Raw genomic sequence first — 21,799 nt, forward strand, 5'->3', positions numbered from 1 at the left:
TCCTCCAAGACTAGTTTATTCGAAGACACTAAGCACCTACTCTGTGCTAAACACAAACCCAGGCTCCAGATGACACTGGCAAGTAGGAGAAGTATTCCCTCTCTTTGTGGAATTAACAGATTTGCGGGGAGACGAGTAGAAAGATTACAATACATTGCAATCAACAGTTCTTTAATATGGGTAAATGCAGCACGCTGTGAAAGCACAGAGGTGCAATATCCAGGCAGAGAGTAAGAGAAAAGGGAGATACGCAAGCTGAGACTTGAAAGGTTCATTCAACTTATTTGTTGAATATTTGTTTGTGGGCAGTGCTTTAGGCCCTAGGAACACGGCAGTAAACAAACATATCTCTGCCCTTAAGAGCCTAAGTCTAAGTAAAATGCATGTCAGATGATGAGCTGTGGGGTGCAGGAGTAAAAGGTGAGGCTACGGAGGGGATCATGGGATACTGGGTTGGGAGTATCACAGTTGTAAAGAGCGTGGTCAGGAGGGCCTCACTGAGAAGGTAACGTGAGCAAAGATCTGAAGGTGTGAGGGAGAAAGATCATGGAGCTATTTGGGGTCATAAGGAAATGCGCCTGGTGTGTTAGAGGAACACAGAGAGGAATGATGTACTGCCTCCAATATGATAGCTTTCTCAGGGATTTTCAGTGACAACTTTGACTGTGTGTTTCTTGCCTTAAATACTGCCTTTAGAATCTAATTTCTGTAAAATGTGACTCCACATAATTAGCTGGGGGGCCACTTTAAATAGGGTGTACAGAAAAGGCCTTTCTGAGAAGGTGACATTTAACGTGAGCCCTTTAAGATAGGGATGAGTCAGCCCTGGAGAAGCTGGAAGAAGAACTATTTAGGCAGAGGGAACAGCAAGGGCAAAGGTCTGGAAGCAGGAAAGAACTCAGTAGACGTGAGGAACTGAAAAGAGGCCAGTAGGCCGGTGCATGGTGAGAAGAGTGGCAGGAGATGAGGTTGGAAAGTGGGCGGAGATCTCAGGCAATTTAACTTTCATTGGCATCACAGTGGGAATCCACTGGAGGATTTTCAGCAGAGGATTGACAAGATCGGATTCGTGTTTCAAAAAGATCCCTCTGGCTGTTAGGAGCCTATATCAGATAATTTTGTAGGTTAAGTTTACACGGGCTTAGCTACTCATCCCCTAGGTGCCAGGAAGAGGGTTTAAAATGGAGCAAAGGGTTGACTGGGAACTCACATCCTGTTGCCTTCCGTATGGTCCCTTTACAGCTGGAATGAGTGGCCGGGGGTGGGGGCGGGGGACACCCGGGGACACCCAGAGAGCCACAATCCCCCTCCTGAGCAGGGGTGGACAGAGATGACAACTTGGACCCCCATCAGGCTCCCTTGCTGCCTGCCTTAAACAGGATGGGGGATGAAGGAGGGTGAAGTGCATGCTACCACCAGCCCACTAGGTCTTCCTCGGCCCCTTTTGAATACGCTTTCAATTATCCTCTCAAAGGCCCTGTCATGCTTCTGTTCCAGAAGCATATAGGGCTGCCTGCTGCCTGCAGAATTAAGTTCAGACTCCTTGCTCTGTTGTTCGATTTGTAGGACTGAGCCCTTAACCTGTGGGATCTTATTCTATCTCTTAGGTAGGTAGTGTCAGAATTGAGTGGAGTTGTAGGACGCCCGGCTGGTGTCTGAGAATTGCTTGGTGGTGTGGGAAAATAAAAACATTGTACTAGGCTTACCCAGTGAGAAGCTCAAGTGAAGATATAAAAACAATCGCAATGAAATGTCTAGACCAGGCAAGTCCACAGAGATGGAAAATAGATTCGTGGGTGCCAGGGCTGGGGGAGGGGAGAATGGGGAGTGACTGCTAGTGGATATGGGGTTTCTTACTGAGGTAATTAACATGTTCTAGAATTAGGTAGTGGTGATGGTTGCACAAACTCTGTGAATATACTAAAAACCACCGAATTCTACACTTTGAAAGGGTGAATTTTAAGGCATGTGAATTATATCTCAATTTTTTTTTAATTGCAGAAGAAAAATCTTTAGGGTCACCAGTAGCAGCTGGGGGAACTCTAAAATCTGAACTCCTTTGCTAAGCGGCTCACACACCCCAGTTGCATAGCTTGAGACCCTAGCAATGTGAAGTCCTTAAGAGAACTGCCAGTGTCTGAGGAGACGAGCATCAGAGCCGTTGGCACTGGATGTGGCAGTAGTCTGTGGCCAACCATGTTCTAACAATTACTGCCTGAATAAGCAAAACCAACCAGCACATATTTGCATTACTCTGATTGCCTTGCTGACCTGCAAGGAGAGGAAGGGTATGGGGTCTCCTCAGAACCTCCCAGGGACCCACCTCTTTGCTCTTTATCTTTGGTATGAATTTCCAAAAGCGGTGTCAAATATTCAGTTTTCCCCACTTTGGGCCGGGACTTAAGCTGGCTGTTGGGTTCACACAGAAGCCCCTCACCAGCCATGAGCTGCAGCCCCAGTGCCGCACAGAGACAACCGTGACCCCGACCCCAGACCCTGACAGCTCCCCTTTCCTCACGAAGCCAGGCATGGAAGCTTGTGAAGACGAGAGAGATGAGTTAGAGAAGCTGGGTGCCAGTGGGAGGTGCCCACACTGCAGCGGGTCAGGACCGAAGCAGAGGGCATGGGGTTATCATAGTAGGGTGGGGAAGTCTCGGCCCTGGCCTCACCCAGGCTGCTTCGTGGACTGAACCGCCAGGTTCCACTGGCGTATTAAACAACCTAAATATTTATTCGCTTCATATTTACAAAGGTGGGAAGCAGACCAAGGGAGACCCCCAAGAACACCCCCATACCTGGCTGACCAGGCCCCTGGCGCTGCAGAGGAGGCAGACACAACTAGGAGGGACAGGATTTATGTTGCATACTTGAACTACAGGGAGCGTAAGACTGGTCCTATTTACAGGACAGAAACACTGCAGGGGGAGCGTGGGGCCGGCAGAGCCAGCGCTGGAGTCCTGGCCAGAGGGTGCTCCTGATCGCCACCTTCCCCTCTGCTCCCAGAGGCGTCTCTGCGGCCCCGCTGGGGTTCTCCGGGGGCGGGGGGACGGGCCCTGCTCACATGATGCTCGCCGGGGTGAAGACAGGGCGCATGCACAAGGTGTCTGTGATCTCCCAGCCACAGGACAGAGGCCTGCACGTGCCCTCGGCGTCCTCGTCCTGTTCTGCAGGCAGCAGCTGCCCTCGCAGGGCTTCCCTGCAAGTGAGAGGGGGTCCCTGGAGGCAGCCAGCAAGGGGCCTGCAGGCCAGGCACTGCTGGCCGCTGCACTGGAAGACCTGGCGCCACTGGGGCCGCAGAACCCAGGGGCAGGGGAAGGCCTGCTGCCCCTTCTTCCTCTGCTGCTCCCTTCTCCCCCATAGTCTACCCCCACAAGGGAGAGGAACCCACGTTCATTGATATGCCCACTGTTGGGCCAGGCACTTTGCTTACAGTATCTAGTATCCTCCCAAAACCCTGTAAGGGTGACATTATCGACCCCATTTTACTCTGAGGAAATTGAGACTCAGAAGTTACCTGCCCCAAGGTCACATCTTCTACCCTAGAAGGTGGCAGAACTAGGACTCAACCCAATGCTCACTTCAGTGCCCACATTCTTCATATCCCAAGCTTAGTACTTTAAAAGAATCATCTGCCTCCCCTCAAAAACTCTACAAGCTCTTTCTCCTACATCCCCACGTTAATGAACGGCTCATGCTCTTGCCACACGTTGTCTTCTTCCCACACCCAGTAGATCCCTGCTGAGCCTAGTTCCTGAGCATCCTCAAAGGTACCTGCTTCTCTCCATTCCCGCTGAGACCACCATCTCTAGCTGGGAAAGTGCAGTCTCCCTGATCTGTCTTGCCCCCTCCGGACAATTCTGACCCACGTTCATCTTCCCAAAACGCAAACCCCTTCTCTTGAGTCGCCAGCAGTTTCCTTCCACTCTCAGGCCCCACAGGATCCGGCCCCTGCCAGCCTCTCCCATCACACACAACAGTGCTGCCTGGTTGCCAGCCACAGCAGCCATCTTTTGGGCTCACGTCTCATCCTAGGCCTGTGCACATCCGGCCTCTGCCTGCATCATCAACCGTTCGCTGAGTCCCACAGCCCAGTGTACTCCTTCATAGCAACAAGGGTTCAATGCCTGCTTCCCTGATATTCCTCCACCTATAGCAGGGCAGGGGATATGTCTGAGTTACTCACTGCCTAGTGGCCCCAACAGCAGGCTGGTACATGGTAAACACTTGGTGAGGAGGGGTGGACGCTGGGTAGGAGGACAGGGAAAGAGCACTGGGTTCAGTGTCAAGAGGCCTGGGGGTAGGGGCAGCAGGACAGCCTGTCCTTTACTTCTGCCAAGTTCTGCTTCCCCACAAAACCCTTCCTCTTCCACCTACATCTTCCCTTCCCTCCCTGCATACTTCCAGCCTATTCTGGTCCCCCACCTGCAGGAAGGCCTCCCTCTTTGGTGATATGCAATTCAGCAGCAAATCAGTAGTCAGTATCTTTGCAGAGTCCAGTCAGGCCGTTCCCTTTCAGGTGGGAGGTCCTCTGGGCCAAGCACCCTCTGTCTGAGCCTCTGTCTCCTTATCTTTCAAAATGGGTTTTGAAAGATAAGTTTCTTAGAACCCCTCACTGGCTCCCTCCTGCCTTCAAGATCAAGTCCAACCTGGGCCTCCAAGGTCCTTCTTGATCTATTCTTCCCCACAGTCCACTCCAGCCAGCCAGAGCTACTAAAAATTCTTTGGATGGACTAGACTCTGAAGCCCCTACCCTTCCTGGCCCAGACCACCCTCCTGTCAGCTTGCCTGGCCCTCCTTTCCCATCAGTCCTCCTGAGAAGCAGCCCTGACCACCCTCCCCAGCCCGCTGGCCCTCCCTCCCTAGTGACCTTGGCACTCTCTATGCCAGGGTCTGTGTGTGCAGGTCCGCGACTTGGCTCACCACGTTCTCAGATGCTCTTTTACCCACCAGGACCCAGCACAGAGCCAGACTCTAAAGTAGGACATTTTGATGAGGCCCCTTTAATACTGGGAATTTTTGACATGGCCATTTCAACACATCAGAATTTTGTGTTCCTAAGTAATGAGTGCATCTGACTCCCTGCAGCCTCATCCAACTGTGTTTGCTGGTGACGGTGCCAGGATGGGATAAGGAAGTCTGTGTGATTATTGTTTTGTTTACTTTTGTTTTTTAGGCCTTGTCAAAACAGACCCCTGATGTCAAAATGGTGGCATCAGCCTATCCTGTGGCCCTGCAGGGAGTAGAAACAACAGGTTTGTTGACTGGATAAATGACATGCAACTTTGATACTGAGCCCCGTCAGGCCTGGATTTGGTAGCACTGTTCCGGCGGGGGTGGGCAGGGGTGGGGGGTGCAGGGAAGAGGCTCAGGAACCCAGCATGTCCCTGGGGACGCAGGATGCACTCATTCCTGAGGGCCCATTATAAAAGCCCCTCCCAACTGCCCCAGCCCCCAAAGAGGGGGCCTCTTCATCCCTGACCAGCTGTGTGACCTCAAGCAAGTGACCTCTGTTTGTGTGGGTAAAAGGAAATCGTCAAAAGGTGCCTAATGTAGGACCTGACAGAAAGTTTCAACGGGTTAGGGTTAGGGTTAGGGTTAGAGTTAGTTTTCTTTCCATCTGGCCTCACTGGATCCCACTGCTGGCCTGCCGTGGGCGAGCTCAGTGAGCAGGCGAGTCTTTGTCTTTCCCAGGTCACAAAGCAGCCACCCAAGTGGTCAGCTCTATCTACATCTGCCCTTGTCTTCTCTTAATCCACCCAGTAGTTAGAGCGGTCTCTCAGGCTTCGAACCAGTCCCTGCTTGCAGCTGCTCAAAGCTCTCAACTTCCTTCAAGTCCCTTCCCAGATCCAACCCTGCTCCTTCTCCAGCCCCGACCAACCTCGTGTAGTTTCCTGAAGTTATGCTCGCTCCCTGTTCCTTCTGCCTGGAACCTGCTTCCCACCCCTCCTGCCACCTAACTCCCACTCGTCCACCAGGCTTTGGCTTCATCCTTCCTTCCTCAGGGAGGGAGATCTGGGCCTTGGGTTGGGGGCTGGGCTCTAAGCCTCCAGAGCCTGCCCGCCTCCCTCCAGCACTGCATTATCAGGAGTGTCTGTCTGCTTCTGTGTCTCTCACGGGACTCTGAGCTCCTCAAGGGAAGCTCAGTCTCTCTCATGGCCACAGCCAAGCACAGGCCTCACTGGGAATCAGCAGCCTAGAGCTACCTGTCACATTGGGTTACACAGGAGCAGGGACCCAGACCCGGGGTTCCCCTTATTGCTTCTGCCCAGGCTGCTCCCTTCTCCCCCCACTCCATTTCCCAGCAGGGCCCCCTTACCAGGCCACCCGGGACATGGCATAGGTGATGCGGCAGGTCTGGGCACCCCCGAGGAGGGAACCCATGCCCATGGTGTAGGCGCCCATGTTCTCAAAGACCAGCCAGTCCCCTACATGTAGTTGCGGCAGCCACAGGCCCTCAGCTATGCAGTCACAGCCATCGATCACTGGGCCCCATAGGCTGCTGCTGTACAGGGGCTGCTCCGTGGATGGTTTCTGCAGGAGAGAAGGATGACAACAGTCAGCTTTCCTGGGCATACATGCACAGCCTGAGCACCCCCTCCCTCCGAAGCCTGCATGGCTCCCAGAGCCAATAGAATAAAGACTTGATGGGCCTCTAAGCCTGCAGTTAAGGCCCTCCCACTTCTCTGCATTCATTGCTTCCTACACTCTGAAGCCATAGTGCCTGGTCTTATATCCAGACTCCAATACTTGCTAGTTGTGTGACCTTGGGCAAGATACTTTATCCCTCTGTGCCTCAGTTTGCTCATTTGTAAAATGGGAATAATAACAGTACCTACCTCACAGGGCTACTGAAAGGATAAATGAGTATAGGTAGAGCATGTAGAACAGTGTCTGGCACATGGCAAGGGCCCAGTAAGTTAGCACTATCTTTATTATTGTTGGTGTTGCTGTCAGCTCCCGGCTTGGGCCTTCACTGGTGTGTCTGCCACTTTCCAGACCCTGGGTGGGTCACCCCCTCTGCAGCCCTACCCCCTCCCTCAAATCAGAGATTGTCCTCTGGACCCAGCCCTGGGGCTCCTTCTTCTATGCAGGCCTCCACGATCCCCTCCTTCCATGCTAGGCCTGGTAACAGGAGCTAGAAGCACACCAGTGAGTTAGACCCTCCCTCCCTCCCTCCCTCGGGCTCTCAGTCTGGTGAGGAAGACGGGCCTCCCACAGACAGTCACAGGGTGACCTGCCAGAGGTCACAGAGGACCTCACAGGGTAGATAGAATTACTCCCATTTCAGGGAAACTAAGGTTCTGAGAGGTTAAGTGACTTACCCAAAGACACAGCTAACAATGACATAAAATTTTTAATTTTTTTTAAGTGACTTCCAAATCCAGGAAAGAAATCTAACATAGGCCATTTGCGGACAACCAAGATATCATTGCAGTTTGTCACAGTGTAGGGATCCTGCCAGGCAGGTCCTAGAGGAGGAGTCATAACTGAAAGAGGGACAGGAGTGAATCCTGGCTGAATCGTGCCCTTGAAAGCCCCTCGTTCCAGTTAGTCCAGCTGCTCTGGGCTCCCCAGGTAAACCCTGCTTCCCTTCCCCCAGTCCCAGCCATCCCCATGCTATTCCCTGAGGCTCCAAACCTACCAATTCCTAATTTTCCTTTAGATCTCAGCTTCCTCGTGGAAGCTTTCCTAAGCCTCCCCAAGCTTTGTCATCATAGCACGTACTATGATTTATGATTAGATATTTATGAAATGTATCACCCAGGCCTGTCTTCCCTGTCAGACTATAAATTCCATGAGTCCAGAGATCACGACAGTCTTGTTTACCCCCATCTCCTCCAAGCCTAGCAGTCTGGTATACAGTAGGTGCTTTTGTCAATAATATTTCTTAAGTGAATGAATGAATAAATGAATAGGGAATACATGAGTGATGAGAAAGAGGAAGAGCCAAAAAGAAAGAAAAAGAAGGTACGAATGGAAGCCATCAAAGAGCCTAGAAGGAGGCAGCGGAGGAAACCAATGCAGGATGACGGAAAGGTGTTTCAGTACCTCAGCCAGGAGCAGGAATGAGTCAGACTGAGAAGAGTCATGGGTGCCATAAGCAGAAATAATACTCAGAGTTGACAAAAGGGTAATGCATAAGCCACTGTCTCATTAATAAAGAAAACACGCACGTTATTAAAATCAAACATGAGAACTATCCTATACTCATTAATTCATTCAATAGGTACTTATTAAGCACCTACTATATGCCAGGCTCTGATCTAGGAGCTGCAGACGCATCAGTGAACACACACACAAAAAAACAAAAGTTCCTGTGCTCATGAAACTCACATTCTAGGAAAGCGAGATAAACCAATACATCCTTGTTCATATAACTTAACAAGCTTGTTCACAAGCTTCTTGTTAATGAGTAAAATTCATCTTAGTTGCTCTGAATTATTTCCCTTAGCTCCAGTTCTTAAAAAATAATAAGCTAGGGACTTCCCTGGTGGCGCAGTGGTTAAGAATCCACCTGCCAATGCAGGGGACACGGGTTCGAGCCCTGGTCCGGGAAGATCCCACATGCCGCAGAGCAACTAAGCCCGCGAGCCACAACTACTGAGCCCGCATGCCACAACTACTGAAGCCCGCGCGCCTAGAGCCTGTGCTCCGCAACGAGAAGCCACCGCAATGAGAAGCCCACGCACCACAACAAAGAGTAGCCCCTGCTCGCCCACGCACAGCAACGAAGACCAAACGCAGCCAAATAAATAAATAATTTTTAAAAAACTTAAAACAAAAAAACAATAAGCTAACCTTTAAAGAATTGTGAGAGGAAATGCTATATAATTGTATCCATGAGGATCCTTAAGAAAATAGGTTCCAAAGATTCTTCCACAATAAGATAAAAAGGAACCCTTGAGTTATAATCAGAGTTCTCTCACTTCTTAGTAGTGGTATAAATTAAAAATGGGTGGAAAAGAAAGATTTTAAAACTTCACAGGAAATAATGCAATTATCATTTAAAACCTTTAAAAAAAAAAAGGAAACAAAAAAGGAATATGCAAGATAAATGTTCCAAAAGCATGTGGGGACAGGCTTGTAAGTCTCAGCTCTGTTTATGAGTCGGAAAACTGAATGGAAATGGACAGGCACCTGTAAAAATATAAGATGCCCAGTCTGCTACTAGGGCCCCCTCTGAGAGAGAGGGCAGGGGGTTCCTACTTTACAAAGCATGCCCACCACTACTTCACACCTCATCTGGGAGGCAGTTGCAATTCCCATGTTACAGATGAGAAAACTCAGAAGAAATGACCTGCTTCAGGTTCTGGAGGGGGTTAGCAGCAGAACTTCAGGTGGTCCCCGACAAGGTGCCTCCTAGCTGCACCTGAATGGCTGCTTTCCTCAAAGACACCCAGTAGGTGAGCAGATCCACAGATGAAACAAGGTGAAACATTTAGAATGGCACATGGCTTTGATGGAATCCCTAAATAGTTCCCCAACTTTTAAACAATAAATCAATTAACTCCTATACTGCATAAAGTATACAGAAATATTTTCAAAGGGAAAAAAATGGCATGAGCAAGGGCTGCACACAAAAAGGAAAAAGAGGAAACAGAATAAAAGCCTATGATCAAAATCTCACTCGTGAACATATAGGCAAAAATCCAAAATGAATCCCTAGCTAATCAAATCCACACTCATATTCAAAGAATCACTTTCAATGATCAGATAATTTGTCTCTAAATGGAAGGCAAGGATGATATGAGCAGGGCAATCACTGGCTTCATCATAATATGGAAAATATAGACCTACAATTCAAATTAAATTTTCCCAATACATGTCAACATGGCATTCAATAGCCTATAGCAACTCTTCTTGATTAAAACTACAGACAAAACGAAACCCCACAACGAAGAGAAACTATTTAAAATAAGGAGCCAACTCTAACTTAATGGAGATACACTAGAATGGCTTCATTTCAGAACTAGAAGCAACCTTAGTAATTAAAGTTAAGCCCCCTCATTTTCCAGATGAAGAAATGAGAGAAACAGGGCCCAAAGAGGTTAAGTAATTTGCCTAAGGTTACTCAGCTACTAATGGCAGAGCCAGGACTCAGACCCACATCTTCTGACTCCAAGTCTGAAGCTTTCTGTCATGAGAAATGCTGGCAATAGCTAGCAGGGAAAAAATAAACAATATAGAGAAAGTGAAGAAATAAAATATCACATTGCAGATAGCACTTGCCCACCTGGCAAACAAAGGGGAGAGAGGTAGTTACTAGAAGAGCTCAGTGAGTTTCAGCATGCAAGCCAGTGTCTCAGCTCAAACACACAGGGGACCGTCTTCACTCACGACAGTAATGAAAGCATTACTAAATTCAGGGATGTGCTTGGGCCACAATACTACTTATTCAAAGAAAATAATAAAACCTTAAAAGGAGAGATAAAATACAAGAGCTCTACCCTCTCCTAGCTAGAAAAGCTGAGTAAAGCAAAAAAGAATTCTCTCCAGTTTAATAGATTAAATATGCTACGACTAATTAAAACTCCCAGGATATCTTTCTAAACATTAGAAACAATATGACAAAAAATAAACATGAGCCTATCACAGAATATTAATAAGTAGCAGTGACAGACTCAATTTTTTGTTAAATGTTTAATTCATACAAAAGGATATTTTTATCATGTGTAAAATAAAAAGAATAATGATAAAATGAATATCTGTGCTCCCACTGCCCAGCTAAAGAAATAGAACATTTCCTCTATCTTTGAAATCCCCATCCCAATGACATGTCCCTTCCCAAACTCCTCCAGAGGTAACCATTATCCAGAATTTTGTTTTCATTATTCTTTTTTTTTTTTTTTTTTTAAATATTTTTTTTTATTTATTTATGGCTGTGTTGGGTCTTCGTTTCTGTGTGAGGGCTTTCTCTAGTTGTGGCAAGCGGGGGCCACTCTTCATCGCGGTGCGCTGGCCTCTCACTGTCGCGGCCTCTCTTGCTGCGGAGCACAGGCTCCAGACGCGCAGGCTCAGTAATTGTGGCTCACAGGTCCAGTTGCTCCGCGGCATGTGGGATCTTCCCAGACCAGGGCTCGAACCCGTGTCCCCTGCATTGGCAGGCAGACTCTCAACCACTGCGCCACCAGGGAAGCCCTCATTATTCTTTTGCTTTACTTTTTTCCATGAGTATACCTAACCCTAAACAATTTAGAATTTGATTTTGCACTTTTTAAAATGTATATGATTGGAAATATAGGGTATGTAATCTCTGCAACTTGCTTTTTTGTTTATTTGAAACTTACATTCCCAAGATTCATCCAACTGATGCATGTAGATATAATTCACAACAAGCTGCATAGAATTCATTGTATGGAATACACTGTAATTTATTTGATTACTACCCAGCACCAAGACAACATTAAGGTTGTTTCCAATGTTTTGTATTATAGAAATTGCTCCTGTGAACATTCTGAAATCTCTTCAAATACACATGCCCAGAGTTTCTATGCAATATATACCTAGGAACTTGCTTGGAGAGTGTACACATGTCTAACTTTACCTAAATAATGCCAACTTGTTTCCCAAAGTAGAAATACCAACTCCACCTAGCAGTATCTAAGAGATCCAACTCTCTATATGCCACCAACACTTGATATTGTCATGCTTTAAATTTTTTTCTAATCTAGCTGGTAGAAGATGTATCTTGTTTTCCTTTTACTTTGCATTTTCTTGATTACCAATGAGGTTGAGCACCTTTGCATTTTCTATTTGGCTTTCCTCTTCTGTGAACTGCCTGTTAAAGTCTTTTGCCCCTATTTCTATTGCTTTCTGCTTCACTTTTTTCCCCTTATTTTCATAAGATTCTTACTTGTCTCTGTTTCCTTTTTAAGAATCCTTCATATATTCTCTCTACTAATCCCTTATCAATTATATATGTGCTTCAGTATTTTTCTCCCACTTTATGATTGCCTCCTTCCTTTCACTAACAGATGAGCAGAAGCTCTTCATTTTAATGTAGACAAACATCAGTCTTCCTTTTTGGTTTTAAAGATACTCTTCACTGTTTTTTCCTATTTCAAGGCCAAACAGACACTCTCCTATATTGGTCTCTGGAATTTATATATATGTGTGGTGTAAGATAGGGATCCAGTTTCATTTTTTGCATATGGACAATCAGGTGGTCTAGCATCATATGTTAAACAATTCCCAACGATATGCTTTGCAAGTGCTGTCAAATCAAGTTTCCAGATATATGTGGATATTTTTTGTGCTCTCAACAATGTTTTGCTGGTCTATGTTTTTATGCCACTCTCCAAACCAAACTATTTTAATAAACTTCTATTATTTTAGTGGTTACTCTAGACATTTACATTTTAACATGCATACCTAACATAAAGTCTAAAATTAATCGATATCTTTACCTTCTGCTCAAACAATTCAAAATCTTAGAAGACCAGCTTGGTCACTCTACCTCCCAACTTACATTCTATTGCTATCCAGTGTTTTAGTCTATCTTGTTTGTGACAGAGACTGCTAGTTGCCTAACCCCAGCAATTCCAATCTTCAATGTTTGCTGGGCACATGTCCACCTAGAATAAAGACTATACTTCTCAACTTCCCTTGCAGGTAGTTATGGCCATAAGATAAAAGCATAAGTACTTTCAGGAAATTTCCTTGAAAGACAACTGGCAGAGGGACTTCTCTTATTTCCTATAATGGCTGGAGCTTCAAATTGCACCTACCAAGATGGGGGCAACACCGAGAAACAGGTACAACTGAAAGCCATATGGTTCCATGTGAATATGAAACCACTATACCAGCTCTGAATTGCCTGCATCCAGACAGTTGCATAAGAGTAAAATAAACTTCAGTGTCTTGTTCTAGTCACATAATTGTTGTTGGTGGTGATGCTGGTGCCAGTCAGTGATCCTTTAAATATACCCACATATTTACCTACCTTTGCCCATCATTCCTTCTTGCAACTCAGACCATCCATCTGGATAATTTTCCTTATGTCTGAAATATATCCTTTAGAATTTCCTTTAGTGAAGATCTATCTCTCAGTATTTGCTTGTCGGAAAATGCCTTTGTTTCATACGCATTCTTGAAAAACAATTTTGCTGGATATAAAATTCTAGGTTGATAGATTGAAGCTGCTACTCCACTATCTTCTGCCTTCCATTGTCACAGGAGAAAAATAAGCTGTTAAGTCTAATTAACATTCTTCTACAGGTATTCTTCTATCTGTCTCATTCCTCTCACTAGTTTTATGATCTTCTCCTTGTCTTTGGTATTCAGTTTCACTAATATGTTGTCTAAGTATGGATTTATTTTTAGGTAACATACTTGGAATTTGTTGGATTTCCCAAATCTAAGAATAAGTGTTCCTCTCTTACATTTTATTAACTCTCTGCCAGCTATTAATTTTTTTAATTTTAATTTATTTATTTTGCCTCTCAGCTCCAAATCCACCGTTCTTTGCCCTGGTTTGTGATGCTGGAGTAAGACATTTCTTCTTTACTATCCATCTCTATGTTAGGCTTTGTCAATAGAAGTTGCTGGAAAGACACTTCAAGAACAGATCAGGAAGAAGGGACTTTCCTCCTTTTACCCTGATGTTTTCTGTGTGGCCACCTCTGCTTCAGGGTATGAGGGTCTGGTTGCATTCACTTCAGTGGCCCCCACAGTTCAACTTTGGCCTGCACAGTCCAACAAGCTTCCCTCCACTCCGCAGCAGGCTGCTTCTGTGATGCAGTTGTGTTGGGAACCCTCTGAAAATTTCTTTGCCACTGGTAGGCTGCACATCCTTGTAATAGCCACAGTCTCTCTTTAAAGGTTTCAATCTCAGCCTTGGAGGGAGAAGCCCTCCTGTAAGTTTCTTCCTTTTTCGCTCTACCTTACCAGGGGTAGTAACTGCTTTTATCCTTTTTAGTAATTAACCATCTTTAAAGTTAGCAATTCTTTATATTAAAATTCCCCTGTTCAAATTACTTGTCTCGTTTCTGTATCCTGATACAACCTCTTCCTGAAACTATGCTTAGACATTACACCTTCTCATTCTATCTACCACTTCCTTTGCCTTTCTTATTTTCTTTCCTATCTCTGTCTCTTTGTGCTACATTTGCATAGTTTCTTCAGCTCTATCTTCCCATTCCCTAATTCTCTCTTCAACTGTCTCTAATATCTTTCTTACCCTGTGCATAAGTTCAATTTTCATATATTTCATTTCTAGAAGTTCTATTTAGTCCTTTTAAAAATCTGCTAGTTCATGTTTTTATATTTGCTTGCTTTTGGGTCATATTTTCAATTTTTCTTTAAACATTGTAAATATTTTTATTTCTAGCATCTGATAATTCCAGTACGTGTAGTAATTGCAGGTTTGAATCTGCTGTCTATTGCTTCTGCTGGTTCCCCCTCATGGTGACTTGTTTCTTTTGTGTTTTGTGATTTTTTATTGTGATCTCATGTACCTTGGAACTTTATCTGTGAGAATTTTTTTTTTTTTTTTCCGGTATGCGGGCCTCTCACCGTTGCGCCCTCTCCCACTGCGGAGCGCAGGCTCCACACGCGCAAGCTCAGCGGCCATGGCTCACGGGCGCAGCCGCTCTGCGGCATGTGGGATCCACCCGTACCGGGGCACGAACCCATATCCCCTGCATCGGCAGGCGGACTCTCAACCACTGCGCCACCAGGGAAGCCCTCTGTGAGAATTTTTTTAAGCCTAGGTTGAGAAGTCCTCCTCCAGAGAGAATTTGTGTTTGCTTCTGCAAGATAAAATGAATTCTAGGCTTGAGGTTTTTCAGACCACACAGTTAATATGAATTTGGGCAACAAACCCAAGAAAAGGCTGGCTTGTGGTTTCAAATTCTCATTTTTTTGCTCTCTTCCAACTACTAATAAGATCAAAACAGACAAGTTTTCTTGCTGTCCTCCTCTGTGGGAGTTTTTCCTAATATTCTCTTACACTAATGATTATGTACTTTTTCAGGGTTCCCAGCTTTATGTGAGGGATCCTATCATATTCTCTATCTTGACTAGTCCCTAGGAACACACACAACTATGAAAACTGAAGATCAGTGCTAAAAGTATGTGGTATACACCTCCCAGAGAGAAAGCCAGTTTCAGAGTTAGGTTTTCTCTCTGGATTAATTAATTCACTTAACACATATTTGAATAGTCACTGTTGTATGTGCTTGGGACACACTAGTGAATAAAACAGACAAAGATCCTTGTCCTCATGGAGTTTATAGTCTAGCAGGAGGGAGGAAAACAAAATAAAGAAGTTATATACTGTGTTACAAAGTAATTAAAAAACAACAGACCAGGTCGGGGGTACAGGTGTAATATTAAATGAGGTGTAAGGTGTCAGGGTAGGCCTCCTTTAGGGCAAGGACCTAAAGGAGGTGAGGCGTGAACCAGTGTGGTACCTAGAAAAGTGATCCAGGCAGAGGGGAAAGCTGGTGCAAAGATGCTGAGGCAGGAACATGCTGGGTGAGTTCAAGGAACTGCAAGGAGGCTGATATGATTAGAGTGGGGTGAGCAAGGCGAAGAGGGTGGGGGAGGTGGTCAGAGAGGAAACAGGGTCAGATCACAAAGGGCTGCGGGAGCTACTGTAAGGGCTCTGGCTTTAATATGGAGTGAGACAGGAGCCACAGAAGGGTTTTAGGTAGAAAAGAGACATGATTTGACTTACATTTAAAAAGGATCCCTCAGGCTGGTGAGTTGACTGGCATTTACTCTAAGTGAAATGAAGATTCCTACTTTCACTTATTTTTTGACCTCTGAAGATTCCCTGCTATCTCTTAAGTCAGGACACAGTTTTCTTTGTTGTCAGTGGGGAGGCTGTTTGGGGTATCTAGTCTACCACATTGCAGGAAACAGAAGGCACCCTACCAGTTTTCTAAACATAGCACAAAGCTGTTGTCAAAAGAATGGGATAAAAACTAGAGATCATTGAAAAAATATGAAATTAATGTACAGTATGGCAAAGCAGAAATAAAAAAAGGGTTAGAAATCATTACTTAAGAATTGTTAAGGCAAGAACTAACCAGATCCAGACCTGACAAGTACTACTGCAATATATTCCATACGGATTCACACTTTTTAAACCATAAATAATTAGAATAAAATACAATGACAAGTAAGAAAGCCCAATCTTTTCAAGGGGGGGTGTCTCTGTACAGAGTGGGGCAACTAGAGCTTGTACCCTGAATTTTGCTTCCCAAGATTCTCGTAAAACTCCCACGGTACTTGCCCCCTCTGGGTACCTCCCTACACCTAACTATACCTTGCATTTATGAAGTGCTAATACGCATTTATTGAATTGCATCTTTATACCCTAAATATATGTCACTTTAGACCACTCAGTGAACATTTAAAATGTTTATAAATAAAGAGTCCACCTAACGTATCAGTAAAGAAAACCATGTCTCATAGTATATAATTTTTTTTAAGTTAAAAACAATGTGCACTATGACACTTTAAAAAAAAACAGGAATGAAAGTAAATTTTAACAATAGTTGTCTCTGAATGGTGGGATTAGTGGGTTATTTTATTTTACTGTTTGTGCTAAATTTTTCTCCAATAAATGTTCTATTTGTTATATATATACACCATATATATGGTAATCTATAAACTGCAGAGCAGTTAGAGACAAATTTCCTTACTATTAATTGCAGCACACTTAGTTAAGATATATGATAGTGTGTTGAAACTTCTATGAAAGAATAACAAAGAATCACAAGACTAAAATAATAAACCATCAGATTAAGAAAAAATATATGTATCAAATATTATATTAAATACATACACACATGCATATGCAGGCTCATCTTCATTTGCAAGAAAAAAAAAAACTTTAAGACCTCCCAAATTAGGCGAACAGAGGATATAAAAATATATTGACGGGACTTCCCTGGTGGTGCAGTGGCTAAGAATCCGCCTGCCAATGCAGGGGACACGGGTTCAATCCCTGGTCTGGGAAGCTCCCACATGCCGCGGAGCAACTAAGTCCGTGTGCCACAACTACTGAGCCTGCGCTCTAGAGCCTGCAAGCCACAACTACTGAGCCCGTGTGCCACAACTACTGAAGCCTGTGTGCCTAGAGCCCACGCTCTGCAACAAGAGAAGCCAACACAATGAGAAGCTCACACGCTGCAACCAAGAGTACTCCCCGCTCGCCGCAACTAGAGAAAGCCCACGCAGCAAGGAAGACCCAACACAGCCAAAAGTAAATAGATAAATAAACTTATTTATTTTTTAAAAAAAGGATCACTTTAAAAAAAAAAGACATTGACATCAAAGGAAATAAAATAAACCAAAAAAAAAAAAAAGCTTTATCCTTATCAAAGAAACAAGAATAAAAGAAGTATTGAGGTATACCAGTTCAGATAAATTAGCCAACAAGAAAAAGGTCATGGACTTCCCTGGTGGCACAGTGCTTAAGAATCCGCCTGCCAGTGCAGGGGACTCGGGTTCAATCCCTGGTCCGGGAAGATCTCACATGCCATGAAGCAACCAAGTCCGTGCACAACAACTACTGAGCCTGCGCTCTAGAGCCCACAAGCCACAGCTACCGAGCCCACGCGCCACAACTACTGAAGCCCGCGTGCCCTAGAGCCCATGCGCTGCAACTACTGAGCCCAAGTGCTGCAACTACTGAAGCCTGCGTGCCTAGAGCCCGTGCTCCGCACGAAGCCGCTGCAATGAGAAGCCCAGGCACCGCAACGAAGAGCAGCCTCTGCTCGCCGCAACTAGAGAAAGCCCGCACAGCAACAAAGACCCAACACAGCCAAAAAATTTTTTAATTTTTTTAAATAAAAAGAAAAAATAGAAAAAAGAAAATGGTCACAGCACATAATGCTGGTGAGCTTATTGTGAAATGGTACAAATGGTAATAAATATTGGTCCAAGCTTTGAGGAAAACAATCTGACAATATGTATCAAGAGGCATAAAAATGCTCAAATCATTTTACCCGGTAGTCCTATTCCAGAGACAGGGGTGGGGGAGGGGGAAACTGGGGCAAAGTGAGAGAAGCATGGACATATATACACTACCAAATGTTAAATGGATGGCTAGGGGGAAGCAGCCGCATAGCACAGGAAGATCAGCTCAGTGCTTTGCAACGATCTAGAGGGGTGGGATAGGGAGGGTGGGAGGGAAGCTCAAGGGGGAGGGGATATGGGGGATGTATGTATGCATATGGCTGATTCACTTTATTGTACAACAGAAACTAACACAGCATTGTGAAGCAATTATACTCCAATAAAGATGTATAAAAAAAGAAAAGAAAAGAGTTTTTAAAAGGGAATATACTTTAAGCATGTGCATTGAGCCAGCATACAAAGAGACTAACAAAGAGCATTCTAGGCAGAGGGAGTACTCATAGAAACATGAATAAGAATAAACAAAAATTAGCAATGCCCAAATGCCCAACAATGGCGAGATTTTACAAGGAGGCGGTGATTTTATAGAGAGGCCATCATTTTATAGGAAAGTATCAACAGTCAAGAGCTTGTTCTTTGGCAGCACACAGGTAATCAAAGATGAATAAGACATGAACTCTGCCCCCAAGGGTCTACAGTTTATTCCTTTATCAACTGTGTGAGTTTTGAGTCAGTTGCTTCACCACCCTATGCCTCAGTTTTCTCACCTGTAAAATCAACTATATAAACCATTTATGAGAGGAGATCTGAACACTAACTAGACGACAGGGGACACTATGGAACTGCTCATTTTTTAGTTTGGTGATGTTACTGTGTTCTTTTTTTAAGTCCTTATCTTTTAGTGACAATGACTAAAATATTTTTGAAAAAAGTTCAATAACATTTGTTCTGTAGTTTTTGTACTTTTCTCACGACACTGTTGTAGTTTGCGTACTACTTTCTCTCTCTCTCTCTCTCTCTCTCTCTCTCTCTCTCTCTCTCACACACACACACACACACACACACACACACACACACACACACATGTTTCTACCCAGCAGGATTGTATTTCAAAGACACAGGCAATTGTTCCTCACCTACTGTCTTCTGCAGACCTCGGCACAATGCCTTGCATTTGGAGGGTACTCAAATATTTGTTGAATTTTTAAAAAAGAAAAGAAAAGAAACAAAAAGGAGCCATGCATATTCCAATGATGAGAAGAAAACCCTGAACCAAGGATTACGTTTAATATGAGTTTTTCTCCCTGAGGTCCAAAAACAAAGTGCCTGGGCATGAAGAGCAGGGTACAAATCTGCCATCCTGGCTAGTGAGGTGCACCTTCCTTGGGGAAGAAGTGCAGATACGCCTGGCCAGGCTGGGTCCCTCTGACACACTCCCAGCACAACTGTAGCTAACTGACTGTGTGTGCTGTCACCTACACGGTGTCTGTCTCCACGGCCACACCGCGGGCCCCACCCTGGGTATGGTCACGTGGCAGGACTCCTAAGCGGTTGACAGCCTGAAGAAGAAACCTCAGCACCCACCAGAGGAGGAGCAGCACAGACCACCGAGAGGGTCAGTACCATCCTGGTGCCCAAGTCAGGAACACCAACTAGAGACTGGTCAGCCAGAGCTCCTGGAGCAGGTATGGGGCTGGGCTGGGACTACAGCCCTGCTCGCTCCTCTGAGGAGCTGATGAAGGGAATGGGGAGTGGGCCAGGGACCGCCTGCAACAGAAAGAAGGGAGCGGAACCGGGACTGGGAGGGCGACTGGAAGGGAGAGTAACTGGGAAGCAGCTGCTGCCTGCTGTGTAGCCTGGGGCTTGGCTGGCCTAGGCCTGGTGCTTCCTCTGTGTGGTAGGATGTGGGAGACCACAGGAATGCAGGGAATGCTAGTGCATCACCGTAGAAAACTGAATTCCTGAGCACGTCGTTGGGAAGGCTTACTCAGACAAAGCAGCTATGGAATGAATATCCATCAAGTCTCGGGTGGGGTAGGGGCGCCTGGAGGAGAGAGGGGCTCCCTCTGCCAGCAGTAGAGGAGGGGCAGGAAGAGCTACAAAGAGGAGCTAACATCTGATTGCCTCTGGAAAAACTAGTCAGCATGGAAACGGAAAGAAAAACAAAAACACACATTGAAAGCTCACGATGGTCTAGGTACTAGTTAGGCACTTAAGTTTCCTTCCCAAAGCAAGACCACACAAAGGCCTGGAGATATGAAAATCTTACAAGTGTGTCTGATTTCCTTTCCCCTCTTAACAACGCCCGCTAAAGCTGCCAGAAGCCCTGGGCTGGATTCTGCAGAGGCTAGAAGGAATGTTCTGTCTATTCCTATTCCCTTGTTAACATGGAAAACTCATTAAAGATGAATTTTTACTTCTAGGAATTTATCCCAGAGCAGTGATCAGAGATGGATGTCAAGATAGACCCACAAAGCTCAAAATCAGGAAACCAAATGGACAATCACTAGAGTTAGATTGGCTAAAATATTATGTAGTCGTCAAGAGGCGTGTTGTCAAAGACTGGTTAATGGCATGCAAAGAGCTACACCCCATATTAAGTGGGAAAAAAATCAGGTTACAAATTGATATGATCCCAACGTTATGGGGAAAAAGTATAATACATTTTTTAAAAGATTGAAAAGAAATCTAATGTTCAGAGAGTCTCTGTGGTGGAATTATGGGTGATAACGTTCTTTATTCTTATTGTCTGTTTTCCACAATGAATGTTTTAGTTTCTTTAAATTAGATAACAATACACACACACAAATGTTATTTAAATGCACCCACCCAATTGAAAACAGGCCCAGTGGGGTAGGCTCACCTTCTGCAGGATGGGGGTAGGGCAGGTGTTGTCAAACAGGACTGAGTTGAAGATTCCATACTCGCCCTCACCGAGTTGGTACAGGATGGTCTTGGGGGCGGAACCGTTTTCCTCTGCAGGGAGGGGAGGGGGCGGGGTAGCACAAGCAGCACATGAGGGGTTGGAACTGTGGCAGGCTCAGCAAGGGGACAAGCTACTGAAGCAAGAGGGCTGCCCCTTCCTCAGCTATGAGGTGGCCAGCCTCCTCCTGTGAGAGGAGGTTCACTACTGTGTTGGAAACACCTTGCAGCTGAGCAGCCCTGCCCAGGACACACTCCCTGACTGCACCTGAGCCCCTCAATGCCCCAGCAAAGGCAGGAGAGCAGCCCACCCACACTCAAGACCCCAAGAGGTTAAGCCACCTGCTCAGAGGCACACGATGGGGCAGCGCATGAGCTGGAATGAGAAGCCAGGTCTCCCGGCTGGACTAGAAAGTATAATCCCCCAGATGTGTAAAGGAGGCCAGAATTCCATCCCTACACACACACACACACAGAAGACCTTCCACCTGGAGCCCACCACCCCTCTCCGAGGAAGAGCACACTGACCTCAGGCTCTCGTGCCTGGGGGTCCCAGAGCAGAGAAAAAAGCCCCAAGATCAGAGTCAGACCTCTCACTCAAGAGGCTGCTGGGACGACTGATCTATCTGGAAGGTCAGGGAAGAGCGCTGATGTTGGCAGTGTGGACAGAGGAGCCTTGAGTCAGCCCAGCCTGGACTTGAATTCTGGCACTGCCCCTTATGAGCTGTGTGACCTTGGGTTAGTGACTCAACCTCTCCGTGCCTACGTTCTGTCGTCTATAAAGTGGGCTTAGACAAATATAAGTTGTCATTAATTACTTTCAATATGTTGTGAGAAGCAGTAGGGTGAGTAAGAGCCTGTACTTTGGAGGGAAGACAAACAAGGGGTGAAATGCAGGCTGTATCACTTACTAGCAATTAAGCAATTCACTTGTATTCTCTCTGGCTCTCAATTTCTTCATTTGTACGATAGCGTTAATAAAGCATCTATTCTCCCTAAGGTTGCT

At 45.5% G+C, this 21,799-nt stretch overlaps 1 protein-coding gene across 4 annotated transcripts in view; it reads right to left on the reverse strand.

The window, feature by feature from the left end:
• Positions 1 to 2,709: 2,709 nt before the first annotated feature.
• Positions 2,710 to 21,799, reverse strand: part of AZIN2 (antizyme inhibitor 2) — a 34,981-nt gene continuing 15,891 nt past the window's right edge. For 2 of the 4 annotated variants that reach the window (XM_024765273.1, XM_024765270.1), the window contains 3 exons: positions 20,735 to 20,847; positions 6,317 to 6,531; positions 3,058 to 3,196 (listed from right to left, as the gene is read on the reverse strand). In XM_024765273.1, coding sequence (XP_024621041.1) covers positions 3,058 to 3,196; positions 6,317 to 6,531; positions 20,735 to 20,847 — 467 coding nt within the window. Of the gene's footprint in view, positions 3,197 to 6,312; positions 6,532 to 20,734; positions 20,848 to 21,799 lie in introns of those variants that run through there. The other 2 variants (XM_024765271.1, XM_024765272.1) reach the window with 2 other exon arrangements.

Source organism: Neophocaena asiaeorientalis, unplaced genomic scaffold (genome assembly GCF_003031525.2).
Source record: "Neophocaena asiaeorientalis asiaeorientalis breed wild unplaced genomic scaffold, Neophocaena_asiaeorientalis_V1.1 scaffold409, whole genome shotgun sequence".
Classification (NCBI taxonomy): Eukaryota; Metazoa; Chordata; class Mammalia; order Artiodactyla; family Phocoenidae; genus Neophocaena; species Neophocaena asiaeorientalis.